Source organism: Prionailurus viverrinus, chromosome D4 (genome assembly GCF_022837055.1).
Source record: "Prionailurus viverrinus isolate Anna chromosome D4, UM_Priviv_1.0, whole genome shotgun sequence".
NCBI lineage: Eukaryota > Metazoa > Chordata > Mammalia > Carnivora > Felidae > Prionailurus > Prionailurus viverrinus.
Window position 1 is genome coordinate 89,752,334 of NC_062573.1, and position 22,021 is coordinate 89,774,354.

The following is a 22,021-nucleotide window of genomic DNA, read 5'->3' on the forward strand; positions in this document are numbered from 1 at the left end:
GGGGCGACCGTGGGCGCCCCCGGCCCCCACCTCCTCCTAGCTCGGGGCTGCCAGTGGGTGGCCGGGGGCGGAGGGCTGAGGCTCGGGGCTCTCTCGCCCCCACCCCGCGCGCCCGCTTTATTTTATGATCATTGTGAGCGTGCTGTCGCCGCTCAGCCCCGCCGCCGCGCCGCAGCCGCCTGGCGCGCCCCGCGCTGCCTCGCTCTGCTGCAGCATCGGAAAGGCAACCAGGTCAAACTTTGCAGAAACTCAGCCCCTGCGCCGGCCTGGCCCCGCGTCCGCCCGCAGCCGCCGGCCGGAGCGCAGCGCACGCAGGGACCGCCGCCCGCTCGCCGGCCCCGCGGGGATGCAGGTCCGCAGGCGGCGGCGGCGGCGGGCGGGCGCCGCCTCCTCCTCGCCGCCCGCCCAGCTCTCCACCCTCGCTCCCCGCACACAGCCCGCCCTCCCCCTGCTAATCCTCTCCCCGTCTCCCCCCTCTCTCCCCCTCTGCAGCTTGTGGGGAGCTGAGCCTCTCCTTGCATAAACGACATTTCCTTTTTGGCCAGCCCCAGGAATTCTGGGTAGTGTAGTTCGGGTTCTGTCTCTGGTCCAGGGGGGGCTCCTCTGCCCTTTGAACTGGGCAGCCTGTCTGGGGAGAAGGGTTGCACCGTCCTGGTGTTCCTGGCCAAGGTGGGGCCGTGACGGAGTGGAAACAGAACAGGGGTCCCGGGAGGCTCCAGAGCTGGGAAGCTTGGGGTGGGGGAGAGAAGTTTGGGGAAAGGGTGCCTGGGACTGAGCCTCTTGGCACGCTGACAGGTGGTCAGGCCTGTTGAGCCCCAGCTGTGATAAGTGCTGGACAAGCTTCATCATTTCATCCACCATCAGGAGGTCTCTTATGCATTCCTCACAGAGCTGGAATCCAAAGCTGGGAGACCCCAGAGACTTGCCCTAGGGCCCTGGCAGGTGGCCCAGCCGATCCTGAGACCCCAGAAGTCTGAGTGCAGAGGTTCGAAGAGGGTTTGACCCTGGACGGCGGTAGGATAACTGTGAACCTCTCTAAGCTGCCTCAAGCCAACTGCCCCACCCCCACCTTGCAGTTTACCTCCCCCCCCCCCCCCCAGGGAAAGGCCAGGTGGTTTGTGACATCAGAAAACCTGGCAGCCACATTAGAGCCATGCTCTGCCCCCGCCCCACCCCCATGACTCTGACTTCCAAAGGTACTCACAGCCGGCTGGGGGACAGATCATCCTGACCCCTTCAAGCCTGACCGTCTTGCGTGCCAGTGAGGGCAGGAGCTGGAGAGGGAGAGTTCTGGCCACTCTGAGGTCTCTCCTTTGAGGGATGATCAGCCAGGTCAAGTGATCTGTCTCATGCCAGCACCAGCTCAGGCCACAGGTACCTTATTTCTAGTCCTGCTGACTGAGACCAAGGCGGGGTGGCCTCGTGACCTGCTTTCTGCCACACAGTAGAACCCCAGACAGCAGAGGTCTCCTAAGGACCCTGTGCAAGTGTCCATTTCCAGGCAGAAGACTTCCCTGAGCTCATAACCATGGTGGCCCCGCTCTCTGCTGTAAAGTCAGGGCACACCCCCCACCCCCGCAAACATTCTGCCCTCCTGGGACTCACTACAGCCTTCCACACCCCCTTTGCCAGCAGATGATTATTAGGATATTCAGTTTGTATGTAAGTAAGATGTTAGCATTGGGGGACGTTACAGACATCACCCCCGGCGCCTAGAACAGAGCAGCCTGCACCGGCCAGGGTGCTCTCTGAAGTCCCAGATGCCACCCTGGTGACCAGGACAGGGGTGCTCCACGAACACGTGCTGAGCCGCACATTTTCCTCATCTGTCGTGAAAAGGACAGAGACCAGAGACGTAACCTGCTCACTAAGCAGCCAAAGCCCTGGATAGGAAGCTGCCTGAGTGAACACCGAGCCCGGGAAGTGGGCCATACAGACAGAGACCCGCAGGTCGGGGCACAGTAGCTTTTCAGAGTCTGGATCCCCAGCCAGATCTGGCCAAGTCCAAAGCCCGCTCAGTTCCTCCTCCTGGGATGCTGTCCTTGCTGGCTGGGGCCAGTGCCTCTGAATGGAAGGGAACCAACCCCTAGAAAGCCCTGTCTCCAGCGAATCCCACCAGAAGAGGTGCTCAGGTGCCCATGGGGTGAGGGTTCTTGCAAAATAGAAGCCCCCTCCTCCCTTAACCTCTCAGCCCCATAGATGCCTCCCCTTTCACATCACCCCTCCCCCATGCAGTGCTTTGTCCTGGGTTAGGTGAGGGCCCCTTTGGTGGGAAGAGGGCTAAGGCAATGTCCGTAGGCCTGTGTGTCAGGCCCTGAGCTGAGGGGCCCCTAACAGACAGAGGGGTCTTCACGGGCTGGGCTCATGTCCCCATCCCCTCCCAGCTCCCGATGAACACTTCAAGGCTCCCTAGCTGCTGCCCCAGCTGCCAGGCCCCTTTGGCCCTTCTGCCTCCCGACTCAGTCTTCCTCCCGCTCAGCATTTTCTGGAGCTTTGTGGGTGTTGGACACAGACTCGCAGCTGCCTCGGCACATGTGGAAGGCCCAGGATGCATCCACACGTGTGTGAGGCGCTGGCGTCTGCAGAAGAGAGGAAGGGGACATCGGGGTGTAACATGCCCAACGCCACGGGCACACTCACATCACCTCCACCGCCGGCCTCATCCCCTCCCCCAGACCTCAGTCTCCCTAGACTCCTCGCTAAAGTCACCATTGAAGGGGGAGGAGGAGGGACTGGAGGGCCCAATCTCGGCCCGGAGATGGTGAACTCTTCAACGTGGCCACTTTGGGGACTCAGGGTATGGTCAGCGGGAGGACAAGGTCCCTCAGTTCTGGGCACGTTGGCCCAGAGAGGCCACGGAAAACCAGTCATGCAACTAATCTACGTGCCCCTGCCCAGCTGGGCTTTAACATGCAGCCCAAACGAGCCGAGAGTCCTCCGAGGTCTGCAGAGACAGCTGGATGCAGTTTCTCCCCACCGAGCATCACCCGTCACCGTAAACCATCATACATGGCTCCCCACAACCGCCCCACCAGCTGGCCTGTGTCACCACGGCATCCCGCAGATGAGGCCCTGAGACCTGGCGAACACGGTGGTGTGGACTGAACGCAGCAGCCTGGCTCTAAACCCCGGAGGCTGGTGATTCAGTGTAGCAGGTGCTCTCGCTGGTGTCCCTGCAGGGGTAGGGGCCTCGCTTTCGTGGCCATCGGAGACCCTCTCAAGGCTCCTCCTCCCTCATTGGCCAACATGCATCTCAAGGCCAAAGCCAGTCCTTCAAGAGCTCTCGGCCTCCAAGGGTGTGGTCATCATGGGACTAGAAAGGCATTTCTCAGGAAGGAAAAGCCCTTGTTCTGCAGATGGAAATGTTAATGCTGGAATTCTGTTGCCCTGGGAAACAGGGTTCTCTCCTTAACCGTTTGGGACCAGACTGGAAGGCAGTGGTAAGGCTTGGAATGTCCACCTGGGAGAACAGCGGGCAGGGCTGGACGGCCAGGCAGACGGCTGGAGGTGAGGCACCGGGGGACAAGGAGGTGAATCCAGCTGGAGGGCCCACCTGACCTCCTCACTGTGTACCCAGCCTGGGCCGGGAGTGGGCGCAGGCCTGGCCAGGCGAGCAGAGATGGGATCTCAGACCGGGCTGGTCCACGGCCTCCGCTATGGAACACAGTCCCGGTGAGGTCATCCAGAGAGGGCCCCCGGTTTGGAACCTAGGTCACTCTCCCCGGAGAGGCGGCGGCATGGCGTGGGAGATGTCTGCGAGGCAGTGTGTAAGACCAACTGCTTAGGGTGGCTGCATGTCGGGAGGTGCGGGCCTTTCCGGCCAGAGGTTCAGAACCACATTTCTTCCAGAGCGCGTTGGGGTTAGGGCTTCTCAGCTGGCCCTCCCACCAGCCGCAAGTGCCTCCCTTCCCCGGTGTTGACTGGACACCTGCCCTGGGCTGGACGCTCAGAGGACACTGAGGGCATGGGCAGGGCCGGGACAGCCAGCAGGTGTGGTCCCCACACCACTTAGGTCCCATGGGTCAGTGTTAATCCAGGAATGATGAATGGAGGTATGAGTTAACATGAATAATAGAGAAGTACAAATTCATACTTGAAACGGTCACAAGTATTGCTTGCTATAAATCAGGACCTATAGAGTAAGTTGTTTTGATTTGTGTGTGTGTCCCGTGTTGGGCTGGGGGAAAGGAGGGGGAAGGAAGCGCTCTCAGGAGGGCGGGGGGGGGGGGGGGGTGCGAGGGGGCGCGCAGTAAGCACAGTAGAGGAGGTTAGAGGGTGTGATTGAGCGTACATGTGCGTGTGCGGGTGAGCGTGGCGGGGTGGGTTTGTGCGTCTCCGTGTGGGAGGGTAGAGTGACGGTCGCGGGGGGAGGGGGGTATGCGTAGGAGTGTGTGTGTCCGGGTTACTGTACGTGCCCATGAGTGTGAGGGTGTGTGTGGGGGGGGGGGGTGTCCGTGCGTGTGAAGTGTGTCGTGTTGCGACGAGCGGAAGTGGTGTGGGTGCAGAGGAGCCCGTGCGTCTTTACCGTGGACGACAGTGCGTGTGCCTCGTGTGACGGTGTATCTGTAGGAGCGTGTGCGTGCGCCCCGCGCCCCACGGTCCGCGTTGGCCGGAGGCGGCGTCAGCGGGCTGGGTGCGGCCCCGCTCGGTGCGGCACTGGGAGTTCTCCAAGGTGCTAAAATAAACCCCGCGAAGGATCAGGTTTCCCGACCGAAATAACCCAGGAGCGGCCTTCGAAATGCGAACTGCGATAGAGATCCGGGAGGGAGCGCCCGGGGGCGGGCGGGCGGTGGTGAAAAATGCTCCCCTCCCCTCCCCTCCCCGCAGGGGCCCCGCCGCCGCCCCTCCCTCTTCTCCCCTCCAGCTGCGCGCGCCCCTCCCCAGGACGCCGCCCTCCCGGGAGCGGAGCTTCTCCCCCGCCCCGCCCAACCCCCTTCCCCCTCCCTTCTGGGGTCATCACCCCAAATAACCGGCCTCCTTTGGCCATCCGTCTTTGTAGGAGTTAGTAAGTTTGTAGGAGACTTGGCGCCCGGGTTCCAGAACCAAATAGTCGTTCATTTGATGAATATTTATTGACTGCCTTCTATAGGCCGGGCAGTGCCCCTGGGCCCGTAAGTGAACAAACAGACAGCTGTCCCTGCCCCCCCTCCCTCGCCGGGGCAGACCCTGTGTTAGGAGGACACTAGCCATAGACACGCACAGAATAAGGGTGACGGGACGTTAGAAAGGACAGTGACCAAGAGGAAAGGAAGAGAGCAGAGGAGGGGGAGGAGTATTGGGGTGATGTTTGAGTCCTGGGCTACCGCACCGGCTCACTGGCCGACCGGCAAAGAATCCCTTCGCCTCTGAGCTTTGATGTTCCCATTTGTGTGATGGAGACTAAAAGCTTGACTCTGAAGTTGGCCGGAGGGTTAAGGGACCCACACTTAGCTCCAAGTAGGCAAGAGCAACCGTTAAGTACAAGCTAACGATAAATGCACTTGGCGGTAGTAAGTAATAGCAGATTGGTGCTAGATCGGAGCGGAGCCCCATCTTAAAGCTTCAGAGACAACAAATAACCCGTGTCTGCCATGTGCAAACTGCTCTAGGCCCCACAAAGCTGCCAGAAAACCTCGCCTGCTCTCAAAGGAGAGAGAGGCAGTGTATCCAGCTGGTTGGAGGCAAGGGCTTGAGGCTGAGACCCAAGTCTGAATCCCGGTTTCCCCTGACGAGCTGTGGGCCCTAGCAAGTCGCAGCACCCTCCACCCGGCCCTTCCTTCAGCAGCTGACAGGGCTGGGACAGGAAGGCTGTGTGGACCATGGGCCAGGGAGGGCAATGGCTCAGGGGAGGCCAGGTAGTCTGCGGGCATGGGGCCACCCCAGAGTCACCTTCCCGCTTCCCTCGGGTCCTTGCACGAGGCCTGGTGCGTAGCGGGCCTCAAGCAGTGTTCCAGGAGTGAACGAGTGAATGAGTGAGGGCCAAGCAGGCGGGAAATAGAGAAGCGGTGAAGCATATGGCCAGAAAGACAGCCTGCAGGCTCAGAGTTGCAGGGACCAGCCGGCCCCCGTTCCAACTCTGGCCTCGACCCGCTGTGCGGCCTCACAGGTGATGTCACCACCCCAGGCTGCTCTTCCTCATCTCTAACGTGGGGACAGTGTGGTTAGACTTGCCCTGTTGGCTAGACGTCTCTATAATCCGTGCTCTTCTGGGCCTGGGTACGGCAGTGGGTGGCTCAGGGTGACCCATCGGATCTCTGGGGGTGCACTTGGCACTTGCCACTTTAACCACGTATTCATATTCTACTCTGGTGTGCAGGGGTGTAATGTGAGGATGGCCATGCCAGAGGAGTTCTGGAGAGTCATAAGATGGGGGACAAACTACCTGTCCAATAATCAGGGGTCGCTTCCATAAAGTATGGCCCCTCCACATGACCGAATGCCAAGGAACCGTTGAAAAGAAATGGTGGGTCGTCATGGAAACAAGGTCAGGTTTCTATTAAGTGAAAAGGGTAGGTTTTTATTTTTTTTTATTAGTTTTCTTGATTTTTGAGAGGCAGAGAGAGACAGAATGCATGTGGGGGAGGGGCAGAGAGAGAGGGAGACACAGAATCGGAAGCAGGCCCCAGTCTCTGAGCTGTCAACCCAGAGCCTGACTCGGGGCCCAAACTCACAACCCGTGAGATCGCTACCCGAGCCGAAGTCGGATGCTCAACCGAATGAACCACCCGGGCACCCCGAAAGGGTAGGTTATTTTTTTAAAGGGCATGTAATCCAACCATGTTTTTAAATGCATTTCTGTGCAGAGATGATATCTATAGATACAGTCTGTTTAACATAGATTCTTTCTGGTTATTAAAGTAATACTTGCTTTGGTAAACTATTTCTGGAACCGGAGAGGGGACCTTTATAACCTGACCGCCCTCGTGTTAACAAGGGGTGGTCGCCTGGCAGTGGGATTACACCTGTATCATCTGTATTTATTGAGTTTATTTGAACAGGCATGTAAAACCTTGACAGTAAGGAAAAATAAGGGTATTGGTAAAAGTATACTGTTTTATAAACTGGCTAGTTATTTCATGGGTGTGTATCCTCTCTAATTAGACTTCAGGAAAAGATCAGTGACAGCATCGATTCAATGAGTGAATGCATTCTGAGAATTCTTTTTTTTTTTGTTTTAATGTTTATTTATTTATTTTGAGAGAGAGAGGGAGAGAGAGAATCCCAAGCAGGCTCTGTGCTGGGCTGTCAGCGCAGAGCCTGACCCGGGGCTCGATCCCGTGACCGTGAGACCATGACCTGGGCCCAAATCCAGAGTTGGATGCTTAACTGAGCCACCCAGGCGTTGCTGAATTCTGAGAATTTTTGAGAAGTAGGACTGTGTGGCCTATGGTAGGGCCTCGTAAAGGGGTGGAGCCTGCTTCTCAGCTGTCTGAGAAAGTGAACAGGGCCACCCTACCTGAGAGAGGAAGAAGCAGGTCTCAGGCTCAGTGAGCCCCTCACACCATCCTTCCATCAGCCCCCCGCACCCCCCCCCCCAGGATGGGGAACAGAGGCCAGGAGGGCTCATAGGACTTACTCGTGGTCACTAAGCTGGAGGTGGCCAAGCCAGGGTTTGAACCTGGGGCTGCCTCACGCCAGAGCCTCCCCTGAACCACTCCTGGGTCAGAGCGCAGCTGGACTCCATGGACTTCTTCAGCATGGGTCCCACTGTGGCCCTCAGAACCTGCTGGCAGCTCTGACCAGACCGAGATGCTGACACAGACCTTGGGGTATTAATAGCCCCAATCTGGGCTAGGCTTCTCTTCCCCTCCTGAGGCCAGCCCAGGTCATGGGCCCCACGCAGGGAGAGGGAGATGCGTGCCCTGGTGGAGGACTGAGCGAGTGTGCCCAGGTCCCTGCTGTCTGAGGGATCCGTGTCTGGACGCCCTCCTGTTCCACCCCAGGGGCTGGCTTGGGAGTTGAACCTCCACCCTTTTGGGCTGCTTGGCTGGAGGCCTTCATGCCTCTGAGCCTCAGCTTCCTCATCTGTAAAATGGGGGTGGTATCACAGCTTCACAGAAAGGCTGGTTATGGGGCGCGAAGGAGCTAGAGCACACAGCTCAGTACATTGCCCGCCACCCACGCATTCCGAGCACATCTGCATGTGTAGCTGTCCAGGAGCCAGGATGAGGCAGCCCGGGTCATCAGTGCTCCACCCAAGAGGCTGGGACGCCACCCAGTCTGGAACATCGTCTTCTGTGGCTGCGTGATCTGAATGGAACAGTCTGGAAGAAGGATGCCGGGGAGTCTGCAAGGGACCCCGGACTGAGGGCTCCTGGAGTCTGCCTTCGCACCAACCAGGTATGGCGTAGGAGTGGGTCCTTCTGAAAGGGACACTCGGAAGTGAGACGAGACGGGGCCTTTTTTGCCAAACAGGATCAATTTCTAACCCATAGGGTTGAGGGCTCACTGTGGGGCAGGGACCCTGCTCAGCATTTAACAGACGTCATCTCACTGACCTCACAATGGCCTTTGAGAGGTAGACGCTAATATTCCCATGTTACAGGTGGAGACACCAAGGCCCAGACGGGCCACGTGACTTGTTCAAGATCCCACGGCTTAGTTGGTGCCGGATCCCAGGTCATCCCCCATTTGTCAGACTCTGGAGACCATGGCTGGTGCCCTGTGGCCAGAGAGCCCTCACCTCCCCCACCTTGGAAGGCTCTGAACCTGGTGCCTGGAGGCTGTGGGGTGTCACGGGTGGGCTCCATGATTGGAAGGGAAGGTCACAGCCTCCTGCCTCCCTCCCAGCTGGATGGACAGGCCCTGAGCTGTGAGACCAGGGCATTCACTGCTGAGCCTTCTGGTCACCCTATATCAATGGCTTTCCCTTGAGCCCAGGCCCAGTCAGCCCTCAAAGGGCTGTGGAGACTTTGGGTTCCTGTAGTCACCCAGGTGGGGACAGAGAGGCCTGACGCCCCTGTCCTTCGAAAAAACTCTAAGCAGTGGAGGCAGCCTCCAAGAGGCAGATCCATTACCAACCGATCACCCAACCCTCCCTCTAATGGAAATCAGATCTTACAGATTATTGCCATTTGATTGGACTCTCATGCACCGAAGCCAAATTCAAGACTGATCAAAAAATAGGAATAAAGCCCCAACCTGCCAGCTTAATGAAATGTTGTCACGGGGGGGGGGGGGGGGGGGGACTGGGCCCGGCCCCAGCAGACCCAAGATGATGCCATCAGTGACGTCCTTCACTCCGTCTGGTGCCCGGGGAGGCCTTTGGCGTGGCCCCACTGTCCGGTCCACGGGACGGGGTCCCCGGGCCCAGGCCAATGGGGTGGGTGGACCTGGCTCACAGGGGTCCGCGCTGCTCCGAGGGAACCTGGTAAGAGCAGGGGTTAGTTCAGGGCCTGCGTCTGGGGGCCTCTGGGCCAGGGCAGCGGGAGGACTACATTTCCCAGACTCCTCCAGTCCCGGGGAGTGAGCCATTGGAAGATTTAAATAGCCCAAGCCCCGAGGCAGCGAGGCCGCAGCTGTGGACTCGTCCGCCTCCCCGGTGGCTCCATTGGCGCTGGCCCGCATCGGTGGGCTCGATTGGCTGCGCAGCTGGCACTGACGTCCCCGTGGAGCCCGGTGGCAGCTGGAGGTAAACAGCCATGTGCAATCCTTCACTCTATATTTAACAGCTGCTGCGGAGAAGGCAGGGAGGCAGGGAGTGGTGGCGGGATCCCCGGGCGGCTCCAGTCTTCGGGGAGAAGGCCTCCCAGCCCGGCTGGCACCGGCCCTCGTGGCGCGAGGCGTCACCATGCCAGCCTCCCAGAGCCGCGCCCGGGCCCGGGACCGCAACAACGTCCTCAACAGAGCTGAGTTCCTGTCCCTGAACCAGCCCCCCAAGGGCACCCCGGAGCCCCGCAGCTCGGGCAGGAAGGCCCCGGGCCCCTCGGCGCAGCCCCCGTCCCCTGGCGATGGGGCCCGCGAGAGGCGCCAGTCACAGCAGCTGCCCGAGGAGGACTGCATGCAGCTGAACCCCTCCTTCAAGGGCATCGCCTTCAACTCCCTGCTGGCCATTGACATCTGCATGTCCAAGCGGCTGGGGGTGTGTGCCGGCCGTGCCACGTCCTGGGCCAGCGCCCGCTCCATGGTCAAGCTCATTGGCATCACAGGCCACGGCATCCCCTGGATCGGGGGTACCATCCTCTGCCTGGTGAAGAGCAGCACACTGGCCGGCCAGGAGGTGCTCATGAACCTGCTCCTGGGTGAGTGTGCCCGCCGTCCGCCACCCGCCCCGCCAGTTCCCCCGGGAGGGAGCCCACACCACCCCGCCCCGGCCAGCATGAGTGGGGCCCTCAGAAGCCGCCTGGCACCATCTAATGAGGTTAGGCAGGAAGGGTGCCCCAGAAACAGGCAAACCTCCAGCCTGGGAAAGAGAGAGCCGGGGATGCGCAGGCGGGGGCCCCCCTCCAGAGCGGGGGCCTCGAGAAGGTAGAGGCCCTGAGGGAACCTCCAAGGAAGGGCCCGGCTCTTGGCAAAGTGCCCCCACTGCCCCAGAGGCGGCTTGAAGGGAGGGGGTGCTGGAGGATGTGGCCTCGAGGGAGGCCGTCAAGAATCTGGTGGGGGTCCTGGAGCTGGGATCCTGGTAAGTGTCCAGAGAGGGGGAGCTCCCATCCCATGGGTTGGGGTCCTTGAGTTCCTAGGCTGCTTGCAAACAGGGCTTGTGAGCTGCCCCCATGCCCGCCCCCCCGGGGTTGGTTCAGAGCCCCTGCCTGCTGCCCAGGCCTGGGGGTGCCGGAGGTCCAGTCTGGGGCTCCTGCCCACTTGTGGCCGCCTAGAGTCCTTACCTGCTGCTTCCCTAGGTGAGTCGCTGGAGGAACCGGCCAGGTGAGCTGGTGCTGGTTTGTTTTACCACCGTCTCTGCTGCCGGTATCTCTCCGTTTGGCACCGTCCTGTGCTGGGGGACCCACTCCCCTCCACTCGCAAGGTGACACCGACCCCCATCCTGCACACCTGCAGATCCCCAAGGTGCTAGGGGAACCCCGGCTTCCACCCTCCACGCCGGGCCCACGTTGGTCCCCTCGGCCCTCTCACCACGGCCACCAATTTGGGCACAGGCGGTCGGAGGTCTCAGGCCAAGCAAACCCTGCCGAGGGAACCCAGCTCCAGAAGGGGGGTAGTAGGCTGGGCCACCAACAGCTGTGATCCCAGATGAAGTTAGGATAACGTGCATCTCGCTGCTTAGGTCTCAGAGGGTCTGGGGCTGGACACGCTGTGGGTGGGACGTGGGGAGGAGGAGACGGTCAGGGGCTTCCTTGCAACCCCCTCCCCACCACGTTTTCCCGTTCTTCTTATTAAATCGTTTCCGTGACTTGTTGTTTCTCCGAATAGATAGTCCCGCGGGACTGGTGCTATTATCGCTCCCACTTTACAGATTAGGAAATTGAGGTTCCTATAAATAAAGCAACGTGGCCAAGGCTTCGGAGCTAGAGATTTGCACCGGGCCCGCCTGACACCAGGCTTGTGCTCTTCCAGGCGCCCTGCCACGGGCTTCCCGGGGCAGAGCCCTGCGCTCATTATCCAAGGTTTCCCTGGGGCTCTTACAGCCCCAGACAGAGCAGCCGTTCCAGAAAGCCGTGTTGGGAGTTGGGTTGTCTGGTGTCCGAGGACAGGGGTGAGAAGGGACCCTGAAGCCTCCCTCTCAGCCCTGCTCCCTAGCCCCTGTCCGCAGGTCCCTTCCCTGGGTGAGGTTGGAGGTGATAAAGCTGTATTTGTAATGTGTTCAGTGTTAACTGTGTGCCCAGCATTGCATGAAACACGCCTTCGCTTCTAATCCTCTCACAGTCCCGGGAGAGAGAAACAGCATCTTCCCCTTGTAAAGAGGAGGAAACTGAGGCACAGGGCGGCGGCTTGCCCACGGTCATGCAGCTGGTCAGAGACGGTGCGGGGAGCACTTCTAGCTTGTTAAGAGGAGGTATCTGGCTCATTCCGGCAACCAGCAGCTGTGGGCCCAAAGGCACCTGCTTCAGATACGGGATGCCTCCCTTCTCGAATAAGAATGGGAGTCGTTCTTAAGTTTTTAAAAACCTCATTCATTGAGCTTCTTTGTGTACCGAATACGATGCCATGAATGTCCTGTATTTCATAATCTAAAAATACTTTTAACGACTTAATAAGCATTCATATACCCACTTTACAGATGAATTAACCGAGGTTCAGAGGGGTCCAGGGACATGCCCACTCCACACAAGCATTAGTGGCAGGCCCAGGGAGCAAAGCCACGTCCTCCAGACGGCAAACCCTTTGCCTCCCCACTCGCCGTCAGCCTGCAGGCTGCGGGTACCACCCCATCGTTCCAGAAGCATGAATACAGCAAGAAGGTGAAGGGTCTGGGGGGAAGTTTTCCACCTGCCAGCACCTTTGCTGGTGTATCTGGGCGCTAAGAGCACAGAGAAATAGGGGCCTGGCACAAAGCAGCCTCTCAACAGCAGGTGCTCAGAGCAGGCAGAGTGGTCCGTGGGCTCCACTCACTCTATGGGGGTGCAGACCGAGCCCCTCAGTTCCGTGGCAGAAAGCAGGTAGCCAGGGTGGGTTCAGTGCAGAGTTCGGTCTGGCCTTCAGTCTTTGGGGGGACGGCGGGGGGCAGCTTTCCACCCTAGAGCACAGGCTCCCAGGTCAGACTGGGCTTTTTCCAATCCTTCCCTGACCCTTTCTCTCTGTGAACTTGTTCAGGCCAGTTCCCGTCTCTGAACCTCAGTTTCCTGATCTGTACGTGGGGCCCCAGGGCTTAGAGGAAGCTGATAAGGCACTTGGCACAGTGGGTTGCAGGTGAACATCCCAGTCCTGCCCTCCTGCCCTGAGCACTGGGGCACCTAGCTCATTCCCGGGGGCAGTCTCTGGGCTGGGAGCGGAGGCCCCCCCTGTGTAGTTGGGACCTAGGCTCCCTGCGGCCCCAGAAGGGAAAACTCAGGTGCCCTGGGAACTGAGAGTTCTAGCCGGTCACCCTGGGAGGGGTCCCAGCTGGGCCAGGAGGAAGTCCTCTGCACTGCCTCCCCCACCTCCGTGTTCCCTCCCCCCAGGGCCATGCTGCCCAGCCTGGAGAACAAGCCAAAAGGGGGTCTTAGCAGCTGGCAAAACCTTGGACTCCAGAGTCGGCTGGACCTGGGTGCAAATCCTAGCCCCGCTGTGGGAACTCGGACACGTGACTTTGCCTCTCTGAACCTCATTTTCCTCATCCGGCAAATGCGTGGCTGGGACAGCTCACTGAAGAAGCACGCATGAGCATCTTGGCTCATACTAATGCCAGTTAACGCTTGTGCGACTCTGCATAGCACTATCCTTGCCCCATCGCCATTATCAAAAGCAGTCCTGGGTCCCCCCCCCCCCCCCAGGCCCCAGACACCTGTGAGATGACTCAGTCCCCTCCCTCGGCCCTCCCCTGCAGCTTCAGGCTTGATGATCCCGCAGAGAGCCATGCGACAGGTGACCTAGGCCAATCGCAGCTCACCAAGCCCGTCCCGGTTTCTTCGTGGGCCTGTCCTTGGCGGACCATGGCTCCCATGTCTTGTTGCCATGATCTATAAAAGTGTCTCTATTGAGGTTGTCCTGTCTATTAAAATTTTAGCCATTTTAAGTGTTCATGGCCATTGAACACATTCGCAATGTCATGCAGCCATCACCACCGCCCATCTCTGTAGCTTTTCCGCTTCCCAAACGGAACCCCCATCTCCATTAAACGTTGACTCCCTAGCCCCTCGCCCAGCCCCTGGCACCCACCGCTCTCCTTCCTACGTCTCTATGAACGTGACTTCTCTAGGGGCCTCAGAAAAGCGGAGTCACACGCCGTCGTCCTTCTGTGTCTGGCTGATTTCACTTTGAGTAATGGCCTCCAGGTTCCTCCGTGCTGTAGCGGGCATCAGGAGTCGCTTCCTTTTCAAGGCTGAGTAATATTCCGCGGTGTGGCTACGCCACGTTTTGTTGATCCGTCACCCATCGGCGGACACTTGGCTTGCTTCTGCCCGACGGCTGTCGCGAACAGCGCCGCCGTGAACACGGGTGCGCAAGTCCCTGCTTTCGGCGCGCTGGGGTAATTTTTCGAAGAACACCCGCACTGTTGCCCGTGGCCGCTGCACCATCCCACCGGCGATGCACGAGGGCTCGCGTATCTCTGTGTCCTTGCTAGCGCCCACTGGTTTCCGGGTTTTGATAATGAGCATCCTAGTGAGCGTGCAAAGTGGTATCTCGTGGCTTTGAGTTGCATTTTCCTTAATGATCAGTGACGCTGAGCACTCTGTCATCATATCCTCTTCTAGCAAGGGAAATTCGAACATTGCGAGGACAGATGACCAAAACAGTGAGGGCTTCCCTTAAACCCCCTCCTCCCCAGGAATAACATCCCCTGCGGCTTGGATCACGGGCCTCTGGACGCGTGTGACAGCCTAACTCTGGGCACATGCTAACATAGCATAGGTTTCTCAAATGACCTTCTGCAGTGTTGTTCCCAGCAAGGCCTCCTTCTCACAGGACCCGCCGGGCCATGAACGTGCCCTTTGGGAACATGGTCTCAGCCCCACGTCCTTTTACCCCAAGCTTCAAGGTTCAGAAAGCAGAACTGGCCCCTCAGCCTTGCAGCAGCCCTACACCCACCCGGCCCCCCTGTGCAGACCCTCTGTATAATCTGTGATGTCATCTCTCCCTCACCACCCACTGGGTCCGCTCTTAGCGACGCCTTGGTGACGACCGCCCCCCCACCTCCCTGCCTGCCTGTCCCTGATTGATGGCTACCGAGGCTGACCGGCCTTCCCATCTGGAGCTCTCCTGTGGAGCCGGTGGCTACCAGATCTGTAGGGAGAGAACATTCCCCCGCCTTTTCCTGGCTTCACTTGTCATGTCTCTGTGGGGCTCAGTGAGACCTCGGTCCCTCCACGGGGGGGGGGGGGGGGCTTCAGCCGCCCCCTGACCACACACCGTCCTGACAGCTGCCCTCGTGGCCATGCGTGATTGGGCAGGCTCATGTCTACACTGCCTGGTGCTCAGCTGAGTGAATAGATGATGCTGTCAGAGTCCTGTGCCTGTGGCTTTGATTTCCTCGTCCCCCAAGAGTCTTCGGAGAGAGCTGGAGCCGGCCTTGGTATCTGGATTCTTCAGATGAGAAAGCAGATCGTTCAGGCCAGGGGAGGTAGAGACAGGCCAGGGCCCTCGCATTGCCCCCCACCCGGGGTGCCCAGGGCTGGGGGCGTGGCTCTGGCTGAAGTCAGGGGCTGCCCAGGTCGGGAGAGGTGCCGGGCACGGGCACATGCGTCTACACACACACACTGCTCACACCGACAGAGTGGAGGTTCCAGTGCTAAAAGACTAGAAGGTTCCCACCTACCCTCGGGACACCCGCCCCCCACTCCACCCCTCTGCTCGCTGCGTACCTCCCTGAGAGCTACATCCTGCTGGAACCGTGCACTGGTTTTTTAAAGAGATTTCGCGTGCCTGTGCTGAAACACACATGAAGTTGACCACGTGAACCATCTTTAAGCGCTAAAGTGCAGCGGCATTAAATGCATTCGCATCGTAGGGAACCGTCACCCCCGCCCACCTCCAGAACTTGTCCATTTTCCCAAACTGGGGCTCTGTCCCCACTTACACAAGAACTCCCCATTCCCTGCCTTCACTTGAGAACTCTCCACTTCTGCCGTCGGACTGCTCATCCATCCCCCAACCCTTGGTAACCGCTGTTTACTTTCCGTCTCTATGAGTTCGTCTATTCTAGGGCACCTCCTAAAAGTGCAGTCATGCACCACTTGTCCTTTTGTAAAAATAACTGTTTAACAACGTGCCCAATAACGCCTGTTCGTGGGAAGAAAATGATTAAATGCAGGATGACAGAAAGACAACAAAAAAAATCACCCTCGTCTTCCTACCTAGAGAGAAGCACTCTTAACCAGTCGGTGGAGGCTTCCGGACTCTGTGTCTCTGCGTATAGACACATTTACATCTTATTTTGTAAGAACGGCATCCTACTGCAAATCCTGTTTGGTACTTGTCCTTCTCCACTTAACAAAAAACCCCACAGGGCTCCTTCGGTGGCTATAAATACACACCTGCCTCATCGTTGGCGGTGGCCCCGGCACGCCATTGTCTAGACTTGGCCCCGACACATCCCATCCGTCTCTGACTCAAGGGCATCGCGTTGGTGCGGTCCTCGGTGTTAGGAAGACCGTGAATCACGGTGCGTATCCCTAATTATTTCCCAAGGAGATATTCTACGAATGGAAGAGCTGAGTCAAGGAAGTCGTGTCGCAAAGGCTTCTAGGTCTGAGGCCGAATGCCCTTCAGAAAGTTTAGAGGGATTGGTGCTGCCCCACAGCCCTGCCGGCCGGTCCCCCAGCTCCTGGAGGAGTTGGAATGGGGGGCTAAGAGGCAGGGTCGGCCCCCGGGGCCGGAAGAGCTGGGACCCCTCCTCCCTGCCCCAGCCAGTGAGAGTCACGGCCCACAGACCCGTCCCCTCGCCGGCCAACAAGGAGCCCCCACCCCACCCCCGCCCTGGTCAGGCCGGGTTTGGCTCTCTGCTGAGCCCACAGCCTCCCCCTTCCCGCCTCCTGCCCAACCTGATTCCCCCATGCTGGAAAGCAGCTGAAGCTCCACGGGGGCCAGGAGAGGTCACCTCAGCCATTCCTCTGCCTCCGGGCAGACGCACACGCACACACGCACACGCACACGCGGCCAGCCACAGGCAGGCAGGAGGCCTCAGGAGCGGCCAATTCCAAACCTCCCATGATAGCAGCTCTTTTCTCAGAAAGCTCTGGCCCCTGGCCTCGGCCCTGTGACCCCCCCTGGTTCCGCAGGCAGCACAGGCCCCCAGGGTCTCTGGGGCGGGGAAGGACAGGGGACGCTGAGACAGGCCTCTCGTCCTGCTCTGAGGCGGGGAGGCTGCCGGGGCAGCAGGGCCTGGGGAACGGCTGTGCCTCCTGCCTGGGGGCCCGGACATCTCAGAGCCCAGCTTGCCGAGAGGGGCCGGGAGTGGAAATGGCTACAACCGGGATGGTGAGGGAGGCCGAGCCCTGTGTCCCAGGCGCCGTTTATGAAGCGCGTCCTGCGAGCCGCGCTCTGAGTGGCCTCCGGGACTTTGTCAATGAGGGGAAGGGAGGCTGGGAGAGGCGGACGTGCCAAGGTCGTGCGGTCGGCAAGCAGCTGACCTTGAAGCTGGCCTCTGATTCTGGAGCCCAGGTGCGTGCACAGCCACTGGCCTCGTTGACCGCAGGGGGTGAAGGCCCGGGGAGGCCAGGTGGCCCGCTCTGCTCACACGGCGTGCCAGGGGCGACGGGCTTCTGCCGCCGTCCTGCCCCTCTCCCCTGAGCATCCTGCCGGGCCGACCTTCCCCGTGGGCCCCCGTTGCCTCCTCTCCAAGGCCAGGAGGAATGTAGGTCAGGGAAGTTGACAGTGCTGTGCGATCGGAATTCACGGAGCCCTGAGTGATGGCTCCATTTGCTTCTATTTCTGGGCCCTAGATTATGCGCTGATAGTGTCAGAATCATGGTCACAAGGAGGGCTGGCCGGGGTGCCGGAGGAGAGGCGGGCAGCCCCGTCCTGGCAGCAGGAGGTGGGGGTGGGTGGGGGGAGGCCCAGGGAAGGCATCAGCTGTGCTGGGGAGCCGTCCTGCCTCTTCCTCCTCCAAGCCTCAACACCCAACGGCCACAGCGTGGGGACTGGGAGACCACTGTCCCGTTATAGAGAGGAACTCTATAACCAGTGCTTACTGCCCACCTGCTACCTCGGCCCCACGGCACTCAGCCAGCCGGGCTCACCAGCCCGGGGCCGGGCCCGTGCCTGACCTACCCGAGAGCCAGCCGTGCCCAGGAACTGGAGGTCCAGTGAATGAATGAACAAGGCATAGGATGGGCGGGGCCAGACGGACAGCCAGCGGCAAAGGGGTAGAGTCTCTACCTCGTTATGGCCTCAAGAGACAGAACCGGCCAGAAATAGCAGCGGATTCCCCATGGCCCAGACACAGGGGCCCCTGGGTGGCTCAGTCGCTTAAGCATCTGACTCTTGCTTTTAGCTCAGCTCACGATCTCATGGTTCGGGGGTTCAAGCCCCACGTCAGGCTCTGCCCTGGCAGCATGGAGCCTGCTTGGGATTCTCTATCTCCCTCTGTCTCTGCCCCTCCCCTGCTCGCTCGCTCTCAAAACTAAATATTGAAATCAGGGGACACAGGTAGCCTCCGAGGCCTCTGTGGGGGGGACAGGGGAGGGTCCCCAAATGGAGCCCCCCCCCCCAGCTTCTCCACAGGGCTGCCTCTCTTATCTGTTCCACACACTGAATCTTCGTATTTGCTTTCGACGGGGAAAAAATGCTTGGCTCCCAAAAAGTGAGGAGGGTGTGGGTCTAGCTCAGTCCTTGGCCTGTGGTTCCTGACCAGCCGTGACGGGGGCCGGGGCATGTGGGGAGACTCGGGCACAAGCCCTTCGTGCCTTCAGCCACCAAATCTGAGGATGCCAACGCTGTCCCCTCCCTCCTGCCTTCCTCTGTGCACACCTGCTCCAGGCTTCACGCTTGTCTGGGAAGGCAGCTTTTAAACCAGCAACAGCCTGCCAAGGTGATGAGCCTTGGTTTCTGGCTGAGAAACTTGGTCACCAGTTGGACAGACGACTATGCCTTCCAGTGACTAATGTCACGTTTGGCTCCTTCTCAGGGCCCGATCCTGGTCCACATTAACCCCTCAGACCCCAGCAGCCCACCCGACACCCAGGCTGTGGCTGGCCACCGCCCAAAGCGCCAGGGAAGCTCTGATTTCCCTGCGGGTGGCGGAGGTCTCGGAACAGGCGTCGGGTAATTTCGACCCTGGGGGGAGCCCCAGAGAAGGAGACACTCTCACCGACGCACCTGCTGGATGCCGGCTGGCCGCCAGGATCAGGCCGGCTGGGACTGAGAAGTAATAAGGGCAAGTCCTGAAGGACGAGGGAGAATAAGTCGGCGGGGGAGGGACAGGGTGGAACCTTCCAGAAAGGACGAGCCGCAGGTACGAATACTCCGACCTCTAAGGCTTGGTCTTGTCCTCCGTAAAAGGGGGACGATGTGGTTCGGCCGCTGCCGCGGCCAATAGTGTGACGGTTCCTCCAGAAGTTACCAGCAGAGTTACCATATCATCGTGCGACTCCGCCATAGGCCTGTCCTCACAAACACCGGAAACAGGCGCTCGGCAAATACTTGGACGCGAGCATCCGCAATAGCCAGAAGGTGCAAGGAACCCAGACGTCCCCTGACAGGCGAACGGATACACAAACGGCGGCGGCGGGGGGGGGGGGGGGGGGGGGGGGGTGGGTGGTCCCGGCAGCGGACTGTTATTCTGCTTTAGGAATAAGGTCCCAATGCATGCTGCGCGGAGGGACCTCGAACACACGATCCTGAGTGAAAAGGCCACGTGTCTGACTCCCTGCATGAGAAGTGCCCACGGGAGGCAGATCCGTAGAGAGAGAAAGCAGATCGGTGGCGGCCAGGGCTGGGGGCAATAGGAGAGGGACAGGTCGTGTCATGGGTCCCGGACTTCCTTTTGGGGGTGAGAAGCGTGTTTTGCCACTGGGAACTGGTGGATGTACAGTCCTATGAATGTATTTTTTTTTTTAAGTGTATTTATTTTGAGAGAGAGAGAGAGAGAGAAGGCACGCGCGGGGAAGGGGCAGAGAGAGACAAGGAGAGAGAATCCCAAGCAGGCTCCGAGCCGTCAGCACAGAGCCCGACGCGGGGCTTGAACTCACGGACCGTGAGATCATGACCTGAGCTGAAGTCGGTGGCTCAACCGACTGAGCCGCCCCCCCCGCCAGGCGCCCCAACCCTGTGAGTGTGTTGAATGCCACTGAACTCTACGCTTAGGTGACACGAATTTCACCTTCGCTTCTCAAAACCAGGGATATAGTCGTGTGCTGTTCCCGGGACCGCAGGGACGTCAGTGAGGTCCTTCCAGAAGAATCACCAGCCGGGGTTGGTGGGTCAGGACCGAGGGCCTCCTCAGGGGCCCGTGCTGCCCCCGATGACCCACTCTGTCGTGCTGGCACCTTTACCGAGCGCCGTGAATAAATTGGGTCCGGGCCCTCGCGGAGCACGTGTGGCGTCAGGGAAGAGAGACGAGAGTGATGCTGAGAAAGCGTGTGATGGGCCAGGGCTTCGGTAAACGGGTGGTCGGGAGGCCGGTCTGCCGAGGAAAGGGAGGGCCCGGGCCGGTGGGCGTCCCAGGAAAGGGCGTTCAGGTACAGCACAGGCAAAGGCCCTGGGGTAGAAACGCGCCAGGGGGGTCAGCGTGGCTGGAGCGAAGGAAGCAAGGCAGGGCGGGGGTGCTGAGGTGTGAGGGGACGCTGACGGTCCCTCGGGGCCTCTCCCTCTCGCCCACAGCCCTGCTCCTGGACATCATGACGGTGGCCGGCGTGCAGAAACTCATCAAGCGCCGCGGCCCGTTCGAGACGAACCCCAGCCTCCTGGACTACCTCACCATGGACGTGTACGCCTTCCCCGCTGGGCACGCCAGCCGCGCGGCCATGGTGTCCAAGTTCTTCCTCAGCCACCTGGTGCTGGCCGTGCCCCTGCGCGTCCTGCTGGTACTCTGGGCCTTCTGCGTGGGCCTGTCGCGCGTGATGATCGGACGGCACCACATCACGGACGTCATCTCGGGCTTCGTCATCGGCTACTTCCAGTTCCGCCTGGTGGAGCTGGTCTGGATGTCCTCCAACACCTGCCAGATGCTCATCTCCGCCTGGTGAGCCGCCTGCTCGGGGCTCCGGGAGCCGAGAGAGGAGGCAGGCGCGGCGGCCGACCGGCGGCCTCACGTCCCCCGTCGCGGTTGGAGGCTGGCGACCGCGGCCGGGCCGCCCGGAGGCTCGGTGCGGCCGGCAGGGGCGGGTGCCCTCTGCCCCTTGGCCTGGACCGCGCGAGTCCTCTCTGGGCCACGCTTTGCTTCCGCCACGGAGAAGGCAGGCGAGAACTAAAGGTGGCGGGAGCGGGGCCGGGTCTTGTCCCGTCCCTCGGTCGCCGTCACGACCGCTGAGTGCTTGGCTGTGCCCGCCGTGCCCACAGCACGATGCCTGGCAGAGCGCCCCCCCCCCCCCACCCACCGCCCAGCACAGGTGCCACTGCCATTAACGGTCATCGGTAGCTCAGGGCAGCACTTTCCGAAGGGCGCCCTGCCGGATGCCAGCCTGCAAGACGCTTTGGGAAGGAAAAGGGTTTTGTGGTCAAATAAACTTGGGCAATGCCGCGCACCGTGCCCCCGTGCCGGACATTCACGAGGGCCGTTGTCGCCACAAAGGCTCTGACAAGTCCTGTGCAAATGCTTCCTGTCAAACTCCGTGTGTCCTCAGCGCATTTGACCACAGACCCCTTTTCTCGAGGAACAGCTACTAACCCCCAAAGAACCGCCATCTCCTCAAGCGCGTTTTGGGAGAGGCCGCCCGGGAGCCGGAGGGCCTGAGGCACGCGTGGGCCTCTCCCAGCGCCTGCGCGCAGAGCTCACGGCCGCGGGCATCGGTGCCGCTTTGGCCCCCAGGGGCCGGACTCCATGTGACCTGATAGGTCGTTTCCAAGTACCCATCATGGATGTGCATTTCATGTGACAATACAAGGCGATATGCAGCGGACCCCTCTCCTGCGTGCTCTCTCCTCGTGTGATGCAAGTTTCCAGGCAGGAGGGTCTCTGTTGACACAAAAGGGTGGGATGTCTTCAGCCCCGGTTGGGCCGTGGTGTCAGGTGGTCAGAGCTTAAGGGGCTCCTAGATTTTTCCGGGCTGGTTGGTCGTTCTCCCTGAGGTCACGATGCAGGGGCTCGAACTCCCAAACTGTGAGATCGTGCCCCGGGCTGAGATCCAGAGTTGGACACTTAACCAGCTGAGCCACCCAGGCACCCCCATTTTCACTTACATCTTAATCACATCTGCAAAGACTCCATTTCTGAATGAGGTCACATTCACAGGCGCTGAGAGTTAGGACTTCAACATATCTTTCGGGGCCCACGATGCGACCCACAACACCTACGATCCTTTGGGGGAGGAAACCGCCTTCCTCTCTCAGCCAGGCCATGGGGACAGGGCAG

General features: G+C 60.1%; 1 protein-coding gene across 1 annotated transcript; it reads left to right on the forward strand.

The window, feature by feature from the left end:
• The first annotated feature begins 6,713 nt into the window (after positions 1–6,713).
• PLPP7 (phospholipid phosphatase 7 (inactive)) lies at positions 6,714–21,553 on the forward strand. Its single transcript, XM_047830163.1, has 3 exons — positions 6,714–8,319; positions 9,651–10,220; positions 20,332–21,553. The coding sequence occupies exons 2-3, from the start codon at positions 9,770–9,772 to the stop codon at positions 20,694–20,696; spliced, it is 816 nt and encodes a 271-aa protein (XP_047686119.1). The 5' UTR covers positions 6,714–8,319; positions 9,651–9,769; the 3' UTR covers positions 20,697–21,553.
• Positions 21,554–22,021: the final 468 nt, after the last annotated feature.